At 40.0% G+C, this 22906-nt stretch overlaps 1 protein-coding gene across 3 annotated transcripts in view; it reads left to right on the top strand.

Moving 5' to 3' along the window:
• STAM2 (signal transducing adaptor molecule 2) overlaps window positions 1-22512 on the top strand; it is a 34261-nt gene extending 11749 nt beyond the window's left edge. Inside the window, exons 2-14 of one of the 3 annotated variants that reach the window (XM_084810945.1) lie at window positions 2675-2759; window positions 3659-3734; window positions 3952-4047; window positions 4656-4802; window positions 8276-8345; window positions 9940-10060; window positions 11797-11891; window positions 12579-12664; window positions 12812-12899; window positions 13128-13182; window positions 14122-14275; window positions 18711-18865; window positions 18990-22512. In XM_084810945.1, the coding sequence (XP_084667071.1) occupies window positions 2675-2759; window positions 3659-3734; window positions 3952-4047; window positions 4656-4802; window positions 8276-8345; window positions 9940-10060; window positions 11797-11891; window positions 12579-12664; window positions 12812-12899; window positions 13128-13182; window positions 14122-14275; window positions 18711-18865; window positions 18990-19212 (1451 nt within the window). In that variant the 3' untranslated portion in view covers window positions 19213-22512. Of the gene's footprint in view, window positions 1-2674; window positions 2760-3658; window positions 3735-3951; window positions 4048-4655; window positions 4803-8275; window positions 8346-9870; window positions 10061-11796; window positions 11892-12578; window positions 12665-12811; window positions 12900-13127; window positions 13183-14121; window positions 14276-18710; window positions 18866-18989 lie in introns of all 3 variants that reach the window. The other 2 variants (XM_084810937.1, XM_084810927.1) reach the window with 2 other exon arrangements.
• Window positions 22513-22906: the final 394 nt, after the last annotated feature.

Below are 22906 nucleotides of genomic sequence, written 5' to 3'. Positions count from 1 at the left end.
GACCACGTGTGAAAAGAAACAGACTTCCATGTGTGTATCCCTAGCTCATTGAGGAACCACACATGGATAGTATGCTACATGTATGGTTCCTTCTCTCTCTCTCTCTCTCTCTCTCTCTCTCTCTCTCTCTCTCTCCCTCCTTTCCCCCCTGAATAGTTGATCAATGCAACTATGGTTTTATGTGCACAGCCCTGGCAGCTGGGTCGGGGAAAGGAAGCATGTACATAGCTGTCAGGAGCACCCTAGCTGCCTCTTGCAGTCCCCTCCGCTAGCCAACTCAGGACAGAGACGACAAGGATTCTTTCCAAGGCTTTGTTCCTTTATTACTTTATGACTCTTTCAGATACTGATCACTAGCGACCAAGCAAGGAACAGCACTGGGGAAAGATAGCAGAGTAGCCTAAGCTCCAGGTAAGGCAGTTGGTCCCTGTTTGAAGGGGAACCACGGGAAGGCTCTGAACTTATGAGCTATGAAGAGATCCTCCCTCTTTCCCTTGGGTCCTCGGGACGCGACTGTTGTTTGAGCGCCAAATGAGCAGAATGCCTCCTTTCGGTGCCCTCCATCTGTCATCGCTCCCTGCGTCTGCACTGAGCGTCCAGCAAGCCCCCCTCCAGCGCTCTCTCACTGCTAGGGTCACTGTCTATCCCAGGAATGCTGGCAGGAGGAATCTCGGCCAGCTGCTGTGCTTGTGAGAGATGAGCGAGCTCCTCTCCCATGGATTGCTGTTCTTCCTCAGAATCAGAACTGCTCTGGGGCTCTATGGGCTCAGTTTCCACCCTGACAACAGCCCTTTAATTGCACAGTTCCTTATGCAGCTAGAAGACATTCATGCAGGAAAGCCTTGGAAATGGGAATATATGGTGTGCAGCGTTTTACTCAAATTAGAACTTTTCACAGGCATACCATTTTAAGGTATAATTGTTCCTGGTACAGTAGAATTTTGATGAGCAATCAGAGATGGAAACTCTCATTTTCCCCACTGGAAAGTTGACATGTCAATGATTATCTTGCGCATCTACTTTAGCTGAAACATGAGCCCACTGAATTTAGTGACAGTTCTCATTTAATTGATTTGACTATATGCGGTACTTAGTCAATATAGCTATCCCTTAGATCAGTGTTCCATAAACCTTTAGATAGCTGTGACAGTTATTTTTTCTGAATTAAAACTGGAGGTGTGCTTTATTCACACACACACACACACACACACACACACTGTTCTTTTAGAATGCATAAGAATTACCCATCCTCTTAGAAGACTACCCCTCATATTTCTGCGTGAATCACTGTTCTGCATGTGCCTCCTGACTGTAGTAGTGGCTTGGGTGGAACAGCAACATGAAGCTCTCTGTGATGCATTTCTGAATCGGGAATGACTGAATACAGAGACAGGACAGCGTTAATTTGCCCAAGAAGAGACAGGAACAGACGGTTAAACAGTCCGGAATGCAGCAGGGAGCCTGTCTATGGGTGGGTGCTTCTGGCTCACAGGAACCTTTAATTGCTCATGGCATGCAGTTTAAGACTTACTCCCTTAGCATAGAATTTGAAACTGGGCTGATGAAAATAAAGGCAAAACTTAAATACACTGGCATATCATCCGAACACTTGTATATCAAGTTTTCATTCTTAAACTCTTATAACATTTGCTTCTGATTTTACTTTAACAGAGATAAACATTTATTAATTGAAATGTTTATTTGAATAACTGAAATAAACACTGAAACAGAGATAGCATCTTCAGTCTTGTTTTGGGGGTTGGGGACTACAGATATGGAATGGCTCTTCCAAAATCCTTTCACACTATTGACAGTGATTGGTAGTGCTACTTTCGAAGAACTTAATTCAAATAAGTCTGTTACCAAACAGGGAGGTCAGGTCTTGAAAGCCTGTCATACAAGATTCAGACTGGTAGCAGAAGAGTATGAATAAGTTGTCCTTCCAAGAGGCACTGCATTTTTCACAAGGGAAACACCTTGTTCATTTGGCTATAATTTCCTAGCTCTGAATAAAGTTTTGTAGTAGTGTTGGTAGTTGTTCAAGCTGTGCTTTGTTTTACTGTTCTTGCCTAATGAGTCCAGTTGTTTATAAAACTATTGAAGAAAAGCAGTAAGACATTTAGAAAACAAACGTCAAGGATACCATCTGACGTAGCTGTGTTCAGATGGGTGCTAGCAGATAAAGCAGATAATTAACTTTATGGAGCCTCCCTATGTCACTTCTTCATTATATTCGGAGAACTTAAAACTAAATGTCCTGTGAACTGTTTTTTGACCATCATTCACCCTATGGTTTAGATGAAAAATATTATGAATAAGAGATGTATTAGACATGCACGCACTTTTGTACGAAGTACTAATATACAAAATTTTGAAATGCGTACATTTACATAGTTATGAAGGACTTGCCTTTTTAAGACTCTAGTTCGTTACAGCAAAGCAGATTATATGAGTTGGTGCTTTTGTGATCAAAGCTGAATCTCGTCCTACACTGCAATAAGTGTGTGTGTGTCATTTTAGACATTTACTACAGTGAGAATGCAGAAACTGTGTTTTGAAGTTCATAGTTTTAGGAGTATGTTCAGAATAAAAAGTACTTATTTAGTTTGTGGTAATTCAAACAAAGAGTACTTGTGTTTTGAAAAGATACTAAAAGCACTATTTGTCTGTATAGAAAAGGCTACAAATGAGTACAACACTGCTGAAGATTGGGGAGTCATTATGGATATATGTGACAAAGTTGGAAGCACTCCTAATGGGTAAGATCCATCTCTGAATATCATTTTATATGTCTGCTGATTGATTGGTGCCCAGCCCTGATATTCATTTCAGTCACTTTAGGCAGGTATTTACAGTAAAGTGGGTTTTATGTCTTATACAGTAAAGTGGGTTTTATGTCTTGTATAAAAATTCAGATCCATTTAAGATCTGCACAGAGAAAATATGATTAGGTCACTTCAAAAACTGTCCAGGCTAGTAAGTGAACCCTTTTGTGTTGTGAAAAAGTCAACATTCTTAAGACGATCTAGTAAGTGTCAGTGTAATCGGGACAGGTATATATTGTCCATAAATAACAAGTATGAACTAATTACATGTCTCCTGAAACTCTTGGGAGCTTTCTGGTTATGATTCTCTTGTGCAGTTAATTTATAATTTTACTAAAAGAATGCATGCAACTAGGGATCAATCCTTTGGCCACTAGCCAGCAGCTAGACTGCCATAGGACATGTGGTTTTCCGGGAACCAACCTTGGAGCCCACGCTTCGAGGTTGGTTCCCGGAGAACCAACGTTCCTCTCCTTCCTCTAATGAGTCAGGAAGGAGGGGAACGTTGGTAGAACCCTTCAGCATTTCTCTAATCCCTCCCCCACGCGCAGACGCACACCCCCTCAGAATCTGCTCAAAGAAGTCCACTCTGTTGCATGAGTGGACTTCTGCTCATGTGACATCTGATTCTGCCTTATTAAAATAAAGTGATTAAGGCTGCAGTCCTATGCATGACTAGACAGAAAAATGTCCTGCAGCTCCCAGCATTCCCTAGCTAGGATGGCTGGCTAGGAAATTCTGAAAATTGTAGGACTTTTTTCTGTCTAAACGTGCATAGGATTGCGCCTGAAGTGATTAAAATAAAAGTCTTACACTGACATTATTTTATCTAGAGCAAAAGACTGCCTTAAAGCCATTTTGAAGAGAGTAAATCACAAGGTACCCCATGTTGCTCTGCAGGCCCTAACTGTAAGTATAATTATATATTTTGGAAAAAAGTTTAAACAGTTCGTTACATGACAACAGTTAGGCCAGATTTTATATTTGCTTTGTGTTTATATAGATGTGTGAATTTATATACTATGTCTTTTTTTGACAAATGTCTTTGTCACTACTTAAATGGAGAACATGTATTCTGTGTGGTTATTTTCATTGATTCACTTTTGTCCTCAATTTCACTTGTTAGCTATTAGGAGCCTGTGTTTCAAACTGTGGAAAAATTTTCCACTTGGAAATCTGCTCACGTGACTTTGCCAGCGAAGTACGTGTTATAGTTAACAAGGTAAGGTTCTAATATGCACCGTATTTACTGAAATACAATGGAAAAACGCCTTGATGCAGAAGTGTCTTTACAGCTGCATTGTAAAGTTGTAATGCATTGGTAGAGTAGTGTCTTTACAATTATATCTGTACAATATACTTCTGATATTAGCTTAGGCTGCAGAAATGGACAAACTAAATTGATAGGATACAGAGAAGAATGGAAGAGATAGGGTAAGACTATACAAAACTACAAAATGAACTCTTATAATGACCTCTAGATTTTGGAACTAGACTATTTAAACTATGTGCAAACATAGGCCAGGGTCCAAAGAGCTACTTTAGCCAGGTCTAGTGTCATTTTTATATTTTCCTTAAACAGCAGATCCTTATGTCATATCACAATTTTCCTTTTGAAGCTTCCCTTCAGTTTCAAAAGAGGTGTGGCTTGGAAAGTTGCTGCAAACACAAATCCAAAGCCCTCTTAGGCATACAGAACTAGTTTTGAGGTTCTTTGGATTTCAACCATAACTTAAAAAAACAAACATAGATTGCTTTGTAAACTGTGTTATAAAGTCATAATTCTTGCTTGTTTATGCAAATTAATGTCCCTTATGTTCCTTTTTTTAGGCTCATCCTAAAGTATGTGAAAAATTAAAAGCTTTAATGGTAGAATGGTCAGAAGAATTTCAGAAAGACCCACAGTTTAGTCTAATATCAGCAACTATTAAATCTCTTAAGGAAGAAGGGGTTACATTTCCTACAAGTGGATCACCGGTAAGAGACTAGATTTGATTCTGTTTAGGCATGCTTGCTTCTTGGTAAATGTTTGTTTTTGACATTGTGACAAGAGTTTGGGGTATTCTCTGAATCGCAGTGACAACTATAGTAAAACGTATATCCTTGCCTTCAAAAAAAGGATTTTTCCCAGGACAGCTTACAAATATCAAAATATAATCCATAAAAATACAACATTAAAATGACACTATTATGTGCTATTATCCTTATTGCCAAGTTAGGTCACTGTAGGATAGCTAAACTTAAGGCCCAGATGTATGCAGGTGAGTATAATGGCAACTTTACATGGCATCCCCTTCTCACATCCCTTCCCTATCCCTCAGGTCCCTGGTGGCTTGGATACTGCCCCCTCTGACCTGATTGTGGTGTTGGTGAATGCCATGCTGATCCGTAATAAGACCTCAATTATCCATTACTGGTGTTCATTACTGAGACCTGGGTGGTGTAGATTTCACTCAGCTTTGTCCACCTGGGTACTCTGTGCAGCCCCAACCTGGAGTGACCATGAGTCACCATGATCCATAAAAGATCCATCTCATTCACCAGGAAACCCCTCCAGCCCGGGAAATGGCTATGAAGGCCTCTACCTTGTGTTGGGCCGAAGAGACTAATTGGGAATGCTAATGAAGTGGCTGGGAGTGGTCTCGGGTATGGTTTTGGAGAATCCTAGGATCTGAGTCCTGGAGGACACCAACATCCATGCTGAGGCTATCTTCAACGGGACCAACTCAGGTCTTCATGGCCTCCATGACAACCATGAGTCTGTCTTAGTTTGTCACGTGTCCAACACATAGGGCAGAGCATACCCTTGATTTAGTTATTGCCTCAGGGTGTGAGGGAGATGTTTTGGATATTGCAGTGGTGGAAATTGCCCCATTGTCATGGTCAGACCACTTCCTAGTGAGGTTTGGTTTCACAGTGACAGTCTGCTCTTGCAAAGGTGGGGAAGCCATTAAGATGGTCTACCCTCAGAGACGTATGCAATCTTAACAGATTCCTGAATGCTCTGTTAATCCAGTAGCCAGAGTCAGTGACTCTGTTGAGGCCCTCGTTGAGCCCTGGAATGGCAAGGCATCACTCATCAGTCACTCCTGAGCATCCTCTTCAGCACTGTGGAGTTTGGATGACTCTCTGGTTTACTGGGGAGCTTCAGAAAATGAAACAGGCTGGAAGATGGTTGACATTCCTTGAGGGTGACTGAACATGTATGAGAGCACATTATCTCACCTACTGCGTGGCAGTGAAGGTAGAAAAGAAAGCTTATTTTGCCACCTTCATTGCATCCTTGAGTAGCCATCCAGCTGAGCTTTTCCAAGTGCTCCAGAGGTTGCTCTCATCTACCCCCGTGAATCCAGTATTAGAACCCTCAAAGACTCCCTGTTATGAGTTTGCCAAACATTTGGAGGACAAAATCACTCACCTTCATGCCAACTGGAGTGCCACTATTGATACAGTGTCTGTTGAGGTGTCCAGTGCATTGTCTTGTCCTGTTTTGTGGAAGTTTCATTTTTGAAGCTTGAGGAGGTGGACAAGATGCTTACAACTGTGCAACTACTCCAGAAAAAGCCCTCCTTGGACCCAGGGATTCAAAATAACTGTCATTCAGTTACAAATACCCACTTCTGGGGTAAGGTACTCAAGAAAATGGTGGCAAGAGCTGTAGGTGCTCTTGGATGAAACTGATTATCTGGATCCATTCCAGTCTGAGTTCAGGCCTGAATCAGCCTTGGTTGCCTTGATGGATGACCTTCTTTGGGAGAGGGACAAGGGGAGTGCAACCCTTTTACTACTTGTCAGTCTCTCAGTGGTTTTTGATACGGTTTACTATGGTATCTTCCTGAACTGTCTCCATGAGGTGGGAGCACCATTTTACAGTGTTTTGACTCTTACTTGTGGGGTCGGTTCCAGAGAGTAACATTGGTAACTGTGCCTTGCCCCCCTCACTGTTGAACTGTGGGGTGCCACAGGGCATTATTTTGGCCACTGTGGTCCTTGCACTGGTAACCTCATGATTAGACTACTGTAATGCAGTCTGTGGGGTTGCCCTTGAACCTGCTGTGGAAGCTGCACCTATTTCTTTATTTGATTTGTATCCCTGTCTCTCTACCAAAAAATAGCACTCAAGGCAACTTGCAGGCACAGTTAAACTTGATTAAATAATATTTTAAAATACAATAAAAACATAACGATCACAGAATTAAAAAATGAAATAAAATGGAGCAGAATGCAGCAGCTACAAATGCTCATTGGAGGACTGAACTATATTACCTCTTTGTTAAGAATTGCACTGGCTACCTATTAGTTACCAAGCCATGTTCAAAGTTTTGTTGTTGGTATACAAAGCACTAAACCACTCAGGCCCAGGATACCTAGTTGATCGCCTTCCTCTATATACAGCCAGTTGACCCCTGAAATCTTCCAAGGAGGCCTTATTAGTCATTCCATGATCAATAAAGTGTCATCAAGTAACAGCATGTAAGCGGGCCTTTTTGGTAGTGGCACCAACCTTCTGGAACACCCTCCCATATGTTCAAGAGGCAGAAAGTGTTTAAAAGCTTCTTGAAGACATATTTGTTTACCAAGGCTTTTCCTGACTACATTTTATGATTGTCTTGTAATGGTTTTATGTATTCGTTTTTCTTGTTCTTTCATGGTTTGTTTATTGGTTTAATACGGTATTTTATATATATGTATATTGTTAACTGCTTAGAGATCTCAGAATATTAAGCGGTATAAGAGTAGTATAAATAAACATTAAAAACACATACATGTAGACTGATCCTCATGCTAACCTGTTTGAGAGCAGAGGGACCTCAGGTGGTAAGAAATAATTTATTACAAAGAAATGCTTTAATCCAACAACTTTGGAGTAGAAACCCTTCTCCATCATCAGTTCAGCATATTCCATCTGTCTTGGATTAATGTTACTTAATGGCTCAAGTATACATGAGCAAGTCTCAGGCTTGTGTGCTCCTTTCTCCTGTCCCATAGTCCCGGACTTCCTCTTTCTTGGCAAACCATATGTTGTGATTTCATTGATACTGTACAAAGCGTGTTTTGCCTGAAAATAGGAAACGGGAGCAAACCAGAATATGCAGGGAGAGGCAGGAGCATGCAAAGGTAAGTCCATTCACATAATCCTAGGTTATAGTTTTGCATTGCTTTTGTAGCAGCTTATGTTGTCTCTTGAGGGCCAACCACATCTTTTCTAAGAGACAGAATGTGACATTACCTTGTGATGGTATTGAATAAGTTGATATGCTTCTAAAGCATATCTACCCAAAATGTATTCCTAGCACCTCCTGAAATTCCTGTCAGTTATTGTTTTAAACAGTTTAGCTGCCTTGTGGCAAGCATTTTTAAATTAATATTACTGCTGCTTTTAAAGTGCAAGCAAATATAGAACTTTTTCCACTTGATGTAGCATATTTAAACTGCAAGTACATTTACAGAGTCCCTCAACTGCTGCCAAGAATGGTGCATCATCAAGCAAAAACAAAGAGGATGAAGATATAGCTAAAGGTAAAGTATTAGTCACCGTACATCTTGAGTGATATAACATTTAAAGTGTTTCTAAGCTTGTGCTCAGAAGCATGGTTTGATGCTTAAGATGCATAACATTTTCCATTTAAAGAAAACTGAACCCATGAAGTGGAAAGTGCTAGGAAAGTGAAGGCTAAGGGAGAAGTGAACAGATTTTTTAAGGTTGTGGAGGGACTAGGGAAAACTACAGGCAGTACTTAATTGCATCTTAGAAAATATATGTTCTTTACTATTGTTCTGTTTCACTGAGCTCTTGGGATGCTTTTCATCTCTTATTACAGTTTTCAAAAAGCATTAACATTTGCAACATCAAGGTCTGACATTGGTTTTTAAACTTGTAAGCAATTTCAGTTTTGATTCCTTAGGTGCTCTTAGCCATGGCTAACAGCTTAGGTCCCATAGCCATGGCTAACAGCTTATGAAGCTCTTCATGAGTTGGATTTAATTTCATATATTTAATACAACTTGCATATTCTTTTCAACAAAGTAGTCCTCTAAGACATCTTGGGTTATGCCTGAAATGTAATGAACTAGTTGCCTCCTTTTATATGTAATAATTTAACTTCAATACAGTTGCCATCAGCTTCTTAGTCAGGAGCTTCTTAGAAACTCCTGTCAGAAAAACTTCAATTCTGTGGGCCAATGTTGTGACACATTAGTGCTTTAAGGACTGCATGTGACTTGCAAGGTATGCTGTTAGTCCCTGCTGGATAGTGTTATTAGTCCTGATCAGGTATTGCCCTGTGAGAGAACCTGCATACAGATTCCTTTCTGATGGTTCTTTAAGGCTATTGCAAACAGTGGGTTCAGTCATTCTCTGAATGTTCAATTTGCAGACCAGGGTTTGGTTATACCTTGGTTTGAATAGCTTAAAACATATGTAGTCCAAACTACTTGTATTAGAGTAATACTTAAGATTGTGAATTTGTACTTAATTACAGCTACTTATATAATAGGCTGCAACTGATTTTGTCCATTTTTTTTCTTATGTATGCTGCAATGTCAGATTACTTACTGCATCAAAGACCTTGACAGCATTGGTTCTCAAATTGTGGGGTAGGGTCTACTAGGGATCCTGAAGCAGATGGTGCCTTCTCTCCTGGATGGATGGAATGTCCCCTGCCAGAGAACCTTCACTGATCCACAATCTGTGGGGTGGGGAAGATTGCATTTTGAGTACATCATCTTATTGTAAATTGAGGAAGCTTAGAAGGAACTTGTGTCATCTTGAGCATAGCTTTAAGAGGGGATCGGAGACATTCTATTCCTATAACCCCAGTAATGGAATTTAGTACCACAAGCTTCTCATCTGCAGAAGTAGGCTGAATGCACACAATTGTGAATGAGGATCTCTGTATATCTTTGGCTTTAGAAGCTAGTTGAAAAAGAGTCCCAAGTTGAAAAGCTTTACGAAACACTACATTACGTTATAAAATCTGAAATTAACACATGCATCTTTATTTGGATCAGAATAAAAGACTTGTTTTTGTTTTCCAAATCATAGCTATTGAATTATCTTTGCAAGAACAAAAACAGCAGCAAACAGAAACAAAATCTTTATACCCATCTGTAGAAGTTCAGCAGAACAATCAGAAAATCTCAAGAAAGGTGCGAGCCTTATATGACTTTGAAGCTGTTGAGGACAATGAACTCACCTTTAAGAGCGGAGATATTATTATTGTTTTGGATGACAGGTATGTTGCACTTTGGGGCCTCTATTTGGGGTTGATGAGCTAAGCATATGTGCGCTTTATGTGTCTTAGTACTGCCTGCTGCTTACACTTTGAATCACCACCCTACTGAACCAATGTAAAACACACTTCTGCAAATCATTTAGCTTAGATACTTACAAGCCTGTGTAGTGGATCTCTTCTCAAAATACAGGATGGGTTATGTACTGTTTGTTCAGATAAACCATAATGAACATTTTGAGACAGGATTTATTTAAATTCCGCATTTTAACTTTGGCTTCCACAGCACTGTACATTTAATCAGCTCCACCCCATTTCCTAGCCCTATAGGGCTGTTTCTCAGTTGTAGGAACACAAATTTAAGCAGACCCAAAGTACTAAGGCGCCAGACTGTAATGCTTGTTTAGATTTAAATTCCATTGAAATTAATAGAGCTTCCAAATAGAAACATTCAGGATTGTGATATGACCAGATAACTGCTGTTCTCCTAACTTCTGAGGCTCGGAGCCCCAAATTTATTGCCAACCCCAGAAGTGTTCTTTATGACTGCATTTTAAAAGTGTGGTGCATCCAGTAGCTTACAGATTTGGAAGCACTCTGGAAGTAATTAAGTGTTACGCTGGTTCTGTGCTGAAATTAAATTACCTGGTTCAAATGTAACACTGAGCTAGGTAGGGCTTAGCCATTGGATCTGTGTGCTCCCCTTTCCCCTCTTTTCTGGTGTGGCCATGTGGAGGAGATTGGAAGCTTTTGCTTCTGTTTTCAACAAACCATAGTTTATTATGTTCTTACCCCAAGGCAGGATTGTAAACCACAGTTTGAAGTTGGCTTGTTTCTCTAAACTGGATTCAGACATAATGAAGAACTGCAGTTAGTTGAAAACAGAAATGAAAGTGTCCATGTCAGTGGACGGAACTGGAGGGAGGCGCTTATGAACACAAGGCTCACTCATCCAAATATAGCCAATGAAATTTCCACAGTTCTTGAAATGGCTTCTTTTCTTGAGGAGTGGAGTGGGATGGGGGAGGGGGTGTCACAAAAGCCAATGAGGGCTCATGTGTTGCCCAGCATTGGTTTAAAGCAATGTAGAAAGTTACATCATAGCGATTCCTAATGTAAAAGTATAGTTCCTTCTGAGGTAGATGGAACTTTTCCAGTTTTTAACCATCAGCACTGCTGAAGAGTTTCTAATCAGATTATCATTAGCTAGACATAATACAGATCTTCAATCTCTGAGGTGTTGGAGGTCATATGTGGAGTTTAAATGTTTCTGTCTCCTAGTTGAAAAGTTACACAGAAGAATGAGAAAATAGTATTAAATATATGCAGTCAAAAATATTTAAACTTTTCCTCATGTAGTTCTTCAGGAAAATTCTCTCTCTCTCTCTCTCTCTCTCTCTCTCTCTCTCTGCTCCCCCCCACCACCGGGGTTCTCTTGTGTCAGTTTTGTACCTTGTAGAAGATCCTGGACAGTTTGGAAAGGTGTCCCTATAATGCTTTGATTGTGTTTGCATAGCAAGTGGTTGGGGTTTGTGTCTCTGGCTTTTCCTTAATAGAACTGTGAATAAAAGAAGGCAAGTTATAAGTATTATTTGCTTGTAAATTAAGGGAAAATCTAGGTATTTTCTTAAGGGGGAATGGGAAAGGAATATAATAGTTTGAGGGGGAGAGCTCAAAAGAAGGCAATAATACTGCAGTTCAATTTTGTGTGTGTCAAAATGTAAATCTTTATTGCTCAGTGATGCCAACTGGTGGAAAGGAGAAAATCACAGAGGAATAGGATTGTTCCCATCTAATTTTGTGACCTCTAACTTAAATGATGAGCCTGAGTCAGGTAAGCTGAATAAAAACTTGGTCTTGAAAGCACTTTAAAAGTCATACATAAAGTACTATTCCACTTTCATGCAGAAAAGCACCATGAAATTGAATGACTTGTCCAATGTCACTAAGTACCCTGGGAATGGGATCTAATCCTCTGACTCACAATGCCTAATTGTGTTCTAATTGCTAAACCACTTTCCCTCTGTGAAATATGACAGAAGATCTTGCATTTTTGAGAAGTAACTTCCCATGTCTGCCAGTGGTATATTATTTCAAGGCAAAGCTGTTTTATTTTCTCTAAAGCTGCACATGGAGATGGAATGAAATTCTATTTGTGAAGAGAACTGGTTCATAAACGTGGTGTTCCAGTCTGATCAAAAGAGTTGGTGTTGCCAGACAAAAACATTCAAATATCATGAGTCGGACATGGCTACAAATCATGAGAAATTACTTTTAATTTGCCATCTGGGTCCTGAGCTCAGAGCACACAATGGCTTTCTGTTTTAAAAGATGCTATCTTAAATCACAAGAGCAGAATTTAAAACTTGTTTTCTATTGGACGTACCTGAAGAGTTTTTTACCTGAAGAAAGTTTAGCAGGCTGCATGTTATGAATTGTGTTTGCAGATTAAATTAAGAGAAAAATATTTTGGACTGAGAAACCAGACTGAAGAGAAACACATACTATTATGTTCTCTTAGCAGCAACTGTGGATAAGAACTCTTCTTCTGAAGACATTACCGAGGAAGTTACAAAAGCTGAGCCTGAGCCAGTTTACATAGATGAGGTATGTGGTGGCTTTCAAATGGCACAAAATGTTTTAGATATAACTTTCTTGTGTCATCTTGTCATAAGAGAGAAACTGAACGTTGTGAACTTAAAGTCCTGAAAGAGCTGTCATACCTTTCTGGTGATGCTTTTCTCCATCTTTCAGAATAAAATGGATAAGGCATTGCAGTTACTTCAGAGCATAGATCCAACAGATCCGAAACCTGATTCTTCTGAGCTTCTGGATTTAGAAGGTAACTTTGGTAGCTGCTACATGTCCTAACGTTCCATAGCTACTGTCAAGTTCATTTTCTTTTGTTCATTAAGCTAAGTCTGAAAGGGAGGGGGGCGGGGGGCACTAATCCATCACTATTTGAAATACATATTGCATACCAGACACTTTTTATATTGCTTGCAGTCTCTTCAGTAAGTCTGATCTGTGAACACTTAATGAACAAATATTAACATTTTTGTATTCCTAGATATCTGCCAACAGATGGGTCCCATGATAGATGAAAAACTAGAAGAAATTGATAGGTAAGACAGTGCCATACTTGAAAGTAAAACTAAGATGTATTACTAAGATGTAATATATGCTTTAACAAGTACATAAAAGACGTAAGATAAGTACGAGACTGCAATTTTCCCAGATTTCTTTTGACTTGTCAAGGCTTATTTGTTTAGAAGTTGGTATCAAGAGTGAAGCCTTATTATACTAGGTTGTGTACAAAGAGGCAACAATTCAGACTGCAAATAGGTTGGAATGTAAGACTATTCATGGGTTTGCTAGAATCCATCTCTAGTGTGAGTCTAGTCTTTTTCATTTTGGGCTGAATTTCAAGCATAGTACAGTTTCTTTGGATTTGGTCAACTGTTAGGTATAAGCATAATAGTGCTTTGAGTTTGAGAGAGGGAGGGATACTACCTTTATCTGTAGTTCCACCAGTACAGCTAACCAGGTGGCACTTGGAAATAGAAACATGCCCTAATCATTTGCCTCCCCTGCCCCCTAGCATGTTACCTGGCTAACTTGAGTTGAAGTGTTGATCCAAAAATCTGCACACTTCTCAGTAAAGCCTTCTCTCACAGCCTTCTCTGAATGATATGGCTACTACATTGCCCCATGCTGGTGAGAGAGGGGAGCTATTAGAAGGATGTATAGCTGGAGGAAGGTGTATCGTAGGTCAGTTCTTTAAGGGCTATGGGAAACTGTATGTGTAGAACTACCAATATCTTCAGCAAGTTCAGGTATCCTGTAAAGTACTCAGATTATGAGAATTGAGCAAAGAAGTGGATGTGTTTCAAGAAAGTGTGATGTAGAGAATCTTTCTCAGACTAAGTACTTAGACGCTAATAACTTATTTCCAAGGCACCTCTTAACTCTGAGGTTGTCTTTTACCATGCTGCATATTAAACTTCAGCACATGGTCAAATACATTATAACTGAAAGCACTTGACTGACTCCTTTTGAATTAGGAAACATTCAGAATTATCTGAACTAAATGTTAAAGTGATGGAAGCTTTGGAACTCTACAACAAATTAATGAATGAAGCTCCTGTGTATTCTACATACTCAAAGATGCATCCATCACCACACTACCCACCTACTTCAGCTGGTGTTCCAGTGCAGGTCAGTGCCTTTCTTTTTCTTTTTTTAAGTTCTGAGGCTTCCTAGCAAGGGCTGACATCTTAATAGCTATTGGAGTATGAACAAGAGCAGGCTTTACCACTGATCTATTAACAATTTGAAATTTTCATATGGATCTTTAAATCCTGCTGCATGGCATGTCAACATATGCTTGAACTAAACAGCATTGATTTACTCATTCTTTCCCATTAAATGCAGCTGTTGACCTCTACCATGAAGACACTTGAATAGGGAAGCCCCACCTCCACCCCAAAATCAGGTGGAGGTGCCTTCCGTGCATAGGAGCTCTGCCTGCCAGTAGAGTGACACCACTGGTGTCAAAGACACCAAAGACTCATATGAGTCTGGAGTGGTGTTCCCTGATTTTTGCTAGTTCACCCTTCTGGATGTGCATGTGCACACATGCACGCTCTGCTGAAGTCATTCTGGATGTTTCCGTGACAGTCAGAAGCAGCTTTTGGGCATGCAGGGGACTGCCGTGGGAAGGAAGTGATGCAAAAGCCTTGCTTTGTGAGTGGAATTCTGAGAGTCTTGATTAGGATCCAAACCAGTAAATTTACGAGTTAAGCATCTTTCCACTGTAGCTTCACATACGTCTAGGTAGGATAATATATTTCCTTTTTGAGCTTTACACAGATGATAGCTTGCTGGGGTAGCATGTAAAGACTTGAAAACTAGGTATACTGACACAATCAGCATTGCTGTATCTTATTTTTATGTTGCCACTAAAGAACAATATCAGTACATACATTGTGGGTCATGGTGTTGATAATCAGCCAGTGTGGTGTAGTGGCAAGAGTGTTGGACTAGGAGCTGGGAGATCCGGGTTCTAGTCCCCACTCGGCCATGGAAGCTCACTGGGTGACTTTGGGCCAGTCACAGACTCTCAGCCCAGCCCACCTCACAGGGTTGTTGTTGTGAGGATAAAATGGAGAGGAGGAGGATCATGTAAGCCGCCTTGAGTTCCTTGCAAGAGGAAAAAAGGCAGGGTATAAATGCAATAAATAATCAGGAAATTCTTGAAAATGAAGATATGATGATGAAAAATACTTTGAAGAACAAAAACAGTGCTGTCCAATAAAGCCTTGCTTTTTTCTCTCTCTTGTTCCTTTAAGCAACAAGTTCTCTGTTCACTGAATTAAATGACTTCAAAATCTGGCAAGTGAAATCACTCTAAATCTAAACACCCATGTTAGTTTACTTAAGCAAAAACAAAGGGAGGGGGGAGGAGAATTTGCAGGCAATAATTAAGTGCAAAAAAAAAGGAAAATGTGGCTGCATATATTAGGTGGGCTTTACATAATCAGCATGAAAAGAATAGTTACTATGGTAACTGCCACATCAAAGATGATGCATTTAGCCATTATGCCTTTCCATGAACTCCTGGAAATGTTGAAAGATTGATTATATTTGGGGGTGTAAAAGAAATTGTGAGAATTAGACATCCCAAGTTCTAATATTCCTCTCACTTCAAGATAATGCTGCTTCCTGTTGACGATTAAAACCCAGTAGGTGATAACTACAGTAGAAGGAGCAAACAGTTGTACAGTACTGATTAGCTTCTGCTTTATATAGTTGAACCTTGAAGAAAAACCCACTTTCTACAAGAATTGCTTAACTTACATATGTCTTAAAATATAAGCATTGATACGTCTTTATTTTCCTTTATCTAGTTGCAAAAATGTCAGCACCACATTTAAAGTGCTTGCTGAATAATGACTCCATATAACTCAAACAAGCCTACTTAATTTTTTTTTAAAAATACTCTCATGGTAGTATTAAGGATCTTTCAGATTCTGAAATACTTTGGCAAGGAAACAGTGGGACACAATGGCCCAGTGCAAATATTGTTACCTAGAGTGTAAGATAGTGTGTGAAATCCGTTTCTCCCACTCCTTATCATCAACAAAGTTCAGGGAAGGCTTGCTGTCAGAAAGCCAGTTTAATAAGAAATTTAAGCCACACAGTTAATTTAGGAACCTAAAGGACTTCTAAGTTGCACTGGTTCCAAAGCTGAGCCCTGACATTTAGAATAGCTTTTATGCTTAAAACCTTGATGCAAATTAAGCCTTTGGTTGGCTTAATTTATATCGCTCTGCGCACTATAGCAGTGTGATACAAGTGTGTGGCACAGTATGGCCTTGCTGCTGCTGTGTCATAAACTTCAATATGTCTTTCCCTTTGATCTTCTACTTGGAAACCTATATCTCCTCCATAACTGTTCGTTAGTTCCTCAGAGAAGGGAGGCATTGAAGTGTTCGCCTCACTGCTAAACATGCTACTCTTGAGTGTCCTAAAAAAAAAAAAGAACTCCAAACCTTTCTGTGAATCCACCCATCTAATCTGCACCATGTGGACCTATCTTCATTTTAGGGTGGACAAATGAACATATGTGCTTCCTTCACATTTATAAAGACAATAGGCTGGGTGTCCTCTTTTTAAGACCATAGGAACTAGCAGTACCTTCTTCTTGATAGAACATAACTTCATGCATCATCTGAATATTTATTTCTTACATTTTTTCCTGCCCTTACTCCAGTGAGCTTGGTTTTCTTGGTTTATATGGTTTCCTTCCTACCAATTTTATCCTTACAGTAAAGTCAGTTAGTCTGAAAGTAAGCAACTGGCCTAATGTCACCTGGCAAACTTGGTGACTGGGTGGGGATTTGAACCTGTGTCTCCCTCGTCCTAGCCTGAAACTAGCCACTGCACAATAGAAACTTGGAGGAAGCTGAATGAGCTATGATCTGATAGGCACGACATGGCCTAGATGCTGCTGTGCCATGAATCATAGAATAGTAGGGTTGGAAGGGGCCTACAAGGCCATCGAGTCCAACCCCCTGCTCAATGCTGGAATCCAAGTCAGAGCATCCCTGACAGATGGCTGTCCAACCTCTCTTGAATGCCTCCAGTGTGGGAGAGCCCACCACCTCCCTAGGGAATTGGTTCCATTGTTGTATTGCTCTAACAGTCAGGACGTTTTTCATGATGTTCAGCCGGAATCTGGCTTCCTGTCACTTGAGCCCATTATTCCGTGTCCAGCACTCGGGATGATCGAGAAGAGATCCTGGCCTTCCTCTCTGTGACAGCCTTTCAAGTACTTGAAGAGCGCTATCCTATCTCCCCTCAGTCTTCTCTTCTCAAGGCTAAACATGCCCAGTTCTTTCAGTCCCTCTTCATAGGGCTTTGTTTCCAGTCCCCTGATCATCTTCGTTGCCTTCCTCTGAACCCACTGCAGCTTGTCTGCATCCTTCTTAAAAGTGTGGTGCCCAGAACTGGACACAGTACTCCAGATGAGGCCTAACCAGTGCTGAGTAGAGAGGAACTAGTACTTCCCTGGATTTGGAAGTTATGCTTCTATTAATGCAGCCCAAAATAGCATTGGCCTTTTTTGCAGCCGCATCACATTGTTGGCTCATATTCAGCTTGTGATCGACAACCATTCCAAGATCCTTTTCGCTTGTGTTGTTGAGCCACGTATCCCCCATCTTGTAACTGTGCATTTGGTTTCTTTTTCCTAGGTGCAGAACTTGGCATTTATCCCTATTAAATGTCATTCTGTTGTTTTCTGCCTAGTGCTCCAGTCTATCCAGATCACTTTGAATTTTGTTTCTGTCTTCCAAAGTATTAGCTATCCCGCCCAATTTTGTGTCATCTGCAAATTTGATCAGCATTCCCTGAACCTCCTCCTCCAAGTCATTAATAAAAATGTTGAAGTGCACTGGGCCCAGGACCGAGCCCTGCGGTACCCCCACTCGTTACCTCTCCCCAGTTTGAGAAGGTCCCATTGATAAGCACTCTTTGAGTCCGATTCTGTAGCCAACTGTGGATCCACCGGATCGTTGTCTCATCTAGCCCACTTTGAGCTAGTTTGCTCATCAGGATATCATGGGGCACTTTGTCGAAAGCTTTGCTGAAGTCGAGGTATATTATGTCTACAGCATTCCCACGGTCCACAAGGGAGGTTACTTGATCAAAAAATGAAATTTCTGCCCTTCCTTCCTTCCTTCCTTCCTTCCAGAATATCACCACAAGCTTTAAAGATAATACTTTTGGTGCAGAGATGGGCAACTTCGGGCTGTCCTGGGGCCATCCCCCCCCAACCCTGCCTGGGCTGCACATATAAAAATTCAGTGGGTAACAGCTAAGGAGGCTTACTAAGGACAAATGTAGCTTGCTTTTAAGTGAAATTTGTCCTTAGTAGCCCTCTTTATGGTGGGAAGCCACTGATTTTTTTTTTTCTTTGCTGATTCTTTGGGGGAAAACGGGCTGCGTGTCACCAACCCCTGCTTTAGTGCAGTGCTTTTGTGACATACACAGCTGGCAATACTGGAACATATTTTGTCTGATTTACATCCTCCTTTTGATTAGTAGGCATGCAATTCATGCTGGTAAGTTTGTTCTCTTTCCATTACAGCCATATCCCATACATCCTCACAGTGGAAGCTATGTGGTTCATGGTGTTTCTCAAGGCTACAATCCAGGAGGTGATCAGATTGGTTCACTGAGGTCCTTGGCTCCTACTATAAATTCTTCAGCAACATCTCAGCCTGCTCAGACAACTTACTTAAGGTATTTCATCAGCAAGTCTATGTTAACTTCTTGGCAAATTAGTTATTGTAAGCACAGAAATGCATAATCCTTTCAGGGTTGGCATTATTTTGCATGTTGTTTAATGTCTTTGTTTGTGTTTCAGCACTGGTTTAGATTCTGTGTCCAATCCTGCTTATGTGAACCAGAATTCTTGCCTTCCACCAGCTGGAACAGTTCCATATGCTCAACAAATGGGCATGCCTATGGATATGCTAGCCTACCAGAACACTGCATCTAGTTTGCCTCAAGGAGCATGCTATCCAGCAGTTCCACCTCATTCACTTCCACAACAGCAAACAAATTACCATCAGCAGCCTCTCCTGTGAAAATACAGAGTCTGTTCCTGAAAACAGTCCTGGATGTTGCTGACCCTTGTCATTTAATTGTTCCTCCATTGATTTGAGAGGATACTTCTGCACAAGGGAAAAGACAAGCAATTTCAAAGCAAAAGTTAATTCAAGTTTAACTGTTTTTCTGCATAGTTGTTTAAATAAGGGGAACTGCTAGCGTGTATGTGTGTGTGTGTTTAAAGCCTTCAGATCCTGGCATATGTAGTGTTCTCTCTCCTCCCAATGAGGCCTTTCTAAAGCAACTTTTTCTTGTAACAAGTTGCATAAGAAGCTTTGAAAGCAAGTTTATATATGCATCTTTTCCTGTTCTTTCCAGACTGTATTAATGCCACTGTTTTTATGGAACCTTTGAATTTGAAGTGCTATCCTGAAACCCAATTTATTTAGCTAATTTGCTTTTCGGTTTGCACACCTGCTAGATCATCTTAACAGATTGCATTTAATGATCATACAATAAAGCAGTTGTGAACTGAGGAGAAGAAAACTTTGAATGACAGAATAAGTTAATGGCCTTTATGATTTCTGCCAGACTGGATTTCTTATTTGTGTTTCTCAGAAAGTAGTGCCGTTATTGCTGTGCAGTAGTTCGTATTCCCTGTCTGAGAAGAGAGAGTCTGAGTGCATTTTTAGTATGTAAATTCATTTCCAAGCACAAGTTGCCCTGGTGGAACTTGTCTTTGCTGTCATCTTCTCTATCTGCTTTCATTCCTTGCTGTTATTGAATACTTATTCATATGAAAGAGAAGCCTTTCAACATTGAGAAGTCATTTTTATGCCATGGTTTATTCATAGCAGAGGTCCATGAACAGATTTCTTCTGGCCTTAACTAGTAAATATGTATTGTTAACAGTAAAAATAAATACCCTGGAAATGTGTGGTTGTAGTGTTGTTCAGGGGTCAGGAAGACTTCCTATTCAGATTTCAAGAAACAGTAGAAAGCAAGGTTCTCTATTCTTCTGGTTACTCATTCATTTCTTGTTGCCCATTTATTTATGGAGCTATTTAACATAATATCTGAACAGATACGTTTATAGCTTACATATGGCTAACCTGTATACTGCTGATGAGAGCGGGTTGAGGAGGGGAATGAACAAATTATTTAGATAAGCAAAAGATGATACATGGAAATCTGAAGGTGTTTATATGTTGGTCTCAAGGTTTTCTCCAGTGTATGTTGCACAAATACATGCTTCTTCGAAGTAAGGTCTGTATTTGTCCCAATCGAACCTGAGTGTTGTCAAGTGGCCCCTTTCTCTTCCTATATTGGTTCTAAATAGGCTGTTCAGAAGCGTGGTGGTGGTGGTCAGATGCAATTTCATTTCGGACCAATATGTTGGGGGGGGGGTTTTCCAGAAAAACTGTCTTGCTGTCCATCCTCCATGCCGATCTATATATGCTTACATTCTTCTTGGTGATTTTTAATTTTTTTTTATCCAGTAAGATCTAGAATAGCAAAATGGGACATATATAAACAATTTATTTTCAAAATGTAACTAATTTCACAGGGTGCTCTTTAGAATCCTTATTTAGAGCAAGGTCAGGTTTTTTTTTCACTCAGCTCAAAATTTTATAAAAGAAATTAAGGTTTTGAAGAGTGTAGCTCCATATTTGTCATTACATTAGATAATCAGAGTTTTCATTGATTCACAATCTTTGATACTACATTAAGTGGTGCCCAATATCTGACTGTGATGATGAGTTGAAGCAACCTTTTTCATTGTACTTTGTTCTTTATATATAATATATATAAATAGTATGTATGTATATATCCACTTCCCTGAGATTTTATACACAACTACATATATACACATTGTCTAAAAAGAAATCATAGAAATTTTATATATTTGCATTTGGCATTATTGCTAACTGCTGTAATCTTATAACACATTTATGCAGGTTGTAAATATGTACAAATTCTGATGTTAAAATTGTATTTAGTGTTTTGGTGTCAATGGGGATCATCTTTCTTTCTTCCCTTTTCTAGACTAAAATATTATTTATTGCTAAGGTGCGATCATAATTATGCTGCCAAAGGAACTGACAACAGATTTCCATAGTTAGGGCCCAAACTCCATTGACATCAGTGACTGCTTAGCCATTGATTTAAATAGAGTTGAGAATGTGCTGCAGGAGTATACCTATTTTTACATTAAAAGTAAACAGTAAATGCTTTGCTTTTCATATAAGTTAACTGAGTAAACAGAAATTTCTGACCATTAGTGATGAGGGTTATATTATGATCCCCCCCCCCCCCCGTGGGTGTTATGATAAGATACAGTCTATGTTTGAAGGTCATTTTGTTACTTTGTATTAAAAATTTATTCTCCCCCTCCCTTAAATGTTACCCATCATCATTTGTCAAATTTGTATCACCGCCTGATCCAACATTTTAAAGAGGTTCATTCTGAAAATAACCTTCAGTTTCTCTGTGTTAGAAATTCCAGTATTTTTCCCTGCCCCCAAATATTAAAATGGCTAGACTTTTAAATAAGCCTTTTTGTGTGTTGGATTGGTTTTCACTTGCAAACTTTTCCATGGTCTGTAAGCTTCTAGAAGAACCTGATGAAAGACTGCCAATTAAGGGGTAGCTGTGTCAAGTTATTACTGTGTTATTTTTACCTGAATATCTTTCCTTTATCTATGCATCAGCTTGTATCCAATACCTGCTGTCTGCTGGCAGAACAGAAGCTGCTTGAACACCTCATTCCCCCTTTCCCCTGCATTACACCCCAGATTTGCTCCAGAGGATTGGGTGAACCTCAAGCAGATCGGGACGGGGGGATGCAAGTGAGAAGATAGGAAGGGGAAGTCCTGTTGTGTGAGCAGACTTCTGCACACTTATTTTTGGATGTAGGCTATTTTTCAAGAAATGTGTCACAATGTTATGCATAACCTGGTTTTGTTGCAATAACCTTAGTGTATAAAAGGCTTGACTGTGTTTCTCCTGGAATATTCTTAATTCTTATTTGGAAAACATTTGTATGACACTGGATTAAATTACATTGATCTTGAGCTAATTGGTGAAAGGAAAAGGAGTATCGCAGAGTAATGGAACCAGCCTTCTAAAGGTTTACCCTGTGCAAGATTTTCCCATTGTGGATGCTTACCCAAGTTCAGACTAATTTTTTCCCCTACAACAAAATTCAGTTTGAGTGTTTTTACACAATACCGTCTTCAAGCAACCTCCAGTATTAACAGTTTTGAATCTGATCATATGAAATATCCATCCAGCCTCTTGTCTACAACATGTTTGTGCTGATGTGCAAATAAAACTTGTTTAACAAAAATTTTTAGTCTTTATTTTTAATGTATGATTCAAGTGTTGATACCTGAAACTTGAGCCTCATGAGTTGAGTTAGAGCCCCAGCCCTTCTTCAGGTTTGGGGGGCCTTGGGCAAACTGAATTTTTGTGGGCTCCATTCATCTGTAGGCCCCAGTGGGCTTACCTGTGGCAGTAGGCAGCAGTAGTAGTGGTGCTCTGACTGTTGCCAACTGGTTGGGTCCAGTTCCTATTTTAATTTCCCACAGTGCCCTCGAGTTATGTTACATTGGAAGCATTTTATGGAAAATTAAAATGGTAGCAAGACCCAACTTGGAGCTACCAAGCTGGGTTGTTTTAAGGGGTGTTCAGAATAGGAATAAGAAGTTGGCCCTGCCAGCGCACCTGGCC

This window comes from Heloderma suspectum, chromosome 1 (genome assembly GCF_057233095.1).
Source record: "Heloderma suspectum isolate Gila_16-S chromosome 1, 16-S_ref, whole genome shotgun sequence".
Lineage (NCBI taxonomy): Eukaryota > Metazoa > Chordata > Lepidosauria > Squamata > Helodermatidae > Heloderma > Heloderma suspectum.
This window is presented reverse-complemented; position numbering and strand designations above follow the sequence as displayed.